Below are 1,587 nucleotides of genomic sequence, written 5' to 3' on the forward strand. Positions count from 1 at the left end.
TCTCCCCCCTCTCTTGCTCGCTCTCTCCCCTCTCTCTTGCTCTCTCGCTCTCTCTCTTTCTCTCACCTCTCTTTCCTCTCTTTCTCTATCTCTCTGTCCCCCCCTCTCTTACTCTCTCTCTCCCCCCCTTATGCTTTCTCTCTGTGGGGTGATCTGAAAAGGGCTGTGCACAGGAGATGCCCTCGCATTCTGACAGATTTAGAGTGTTTTTGCAAAGATGAGTGGGCAAATCTTGCCAAGTCAAGATGTGCCATGCTGAAAAACTCATACCCAAAAAGACTGAGTGCTGTAATAAAATCAAAAGGTGCTTCAATAAATTATTAGTTTAAGGGTGTTCACACTTATGCAACCATATTATTTTAGTTTTTTATTTTTATTTCCCTTTACCTAAAAGATTTCGGTTTGTTTTTCAATTGAGTTGTACAGTTTATAGGTCACATTAAAGGTGGAAAAAGTTCTGAAATGATTTATCTTTGTCTCATTTTTTTACATCACAGAAATCTGACATTTTAACAGGTGTGTAGACTTTTCATATTCACTGTATATATATATATATATATATATATATATATATATATATATATATATATATATATATATCCACTATATATATATATATCCACTATATATATATATATATATATATCCACTATATATATATATATATATATATATATATATATATATATATAAACACACGTATATAACATATGTACACATGCTTATGGTCGTTCTATACAATAGCACTTCCTCTTTTGCACAAATTACTACTTGTTTATATGATATAAATACCAGTTTATTCTTTATTTGCCTAAGCCTGACATCACTTTATAAGCTGCCTATTACTGGTCTGTGTATGGGGATGATTGAATAAATAACATAAGGATGCTTGGAAATAACTGTCTCTTCAGGTAAATTTCTAAAAAAAAAAATATTCCCAGAACAAGTCTACACTTTTGTATTTGCACAAACACCAGCTATTTCTGTACCTCTGAGCATCTGTCACTGTTGCTAAGCAACTAATACACATATTTATTGCAGGAGGTTACCGTGGTGTCGTTATGATGTTTACTCACCTCTCCTGTCAGCAGGTAGAGAATCTCCAGGATGTTATGCAGGATCTGCTCAGACAGCTTTTTCATCTTGTTCATGGTCAGTGACGTTGTGTAACAGTGAGACCTGCAGCAGTGGCACATACAGATATGGCAATAATGGTCATACACATATACCTATAAACATATATAAACACAAACTTCATCACTGAAATATATAACTACTAACACACACAGCCCCCTCCCCAGTACCTTATATACAGATATATTATAATATAGAGTGGTTCCTTATGCCTTACACAAACAGCCCTCTGCCTCACACACACACACAATCCCAGTATCTTATATACAAATGTATAATACTATGGTTCAATCTGCCTCTTAAATACAATCCTCTGCAATACCTTATACAGAGATAGCCGACATGTAAGAGAGGTTTGTTGTGACACACACATCTCCCCAGTGCTTTATAAATACACATCACCAACTAGAAAGTTACTTACATGAAACCACCGTATTCAGAGCTGAGACTGTA

General features: G+C 35.1%; 1 protein-coding gene across 1 annotated transcript in view; it reads right to left on the reverse strand.

Moving 5' to 3' along the window:
• Nucleotides 1-1,151, reverse strand: part of LOC128657976 (zinc finger protein 605-like) — a 173,615-nt gene extending 172,464 nt beyond the window's left edge. Inside the window, exon 1 of the mRNA XM_053712416.1 lies at nucleotides 1,077-1,151. Within this exon, the coding sequence (XP_053568391.1) occupies nucleotides 1,077-1,151 (75 nt within the window). The remainder of the gene's footprint in view (nucleotides 1-1,076) is intronic.
• Between the last annotated feature and the right edge of the window lie 436 nt (nucleotides 1,152-1,587).

This window comes from Bombina bombina, chromosome 4, assembly GCF_027579735.1.
Source record: "Bombina bombina isolate aBomBom1 chromosome 4, aBomBom1.pri, whole genome shotgun sequence".
Lineage (NCBI taxonomy): Eukaryota > Metazoa > Chordata > Amphibia > Anura > Bombinatoridae > Bombina > Bombina bombina.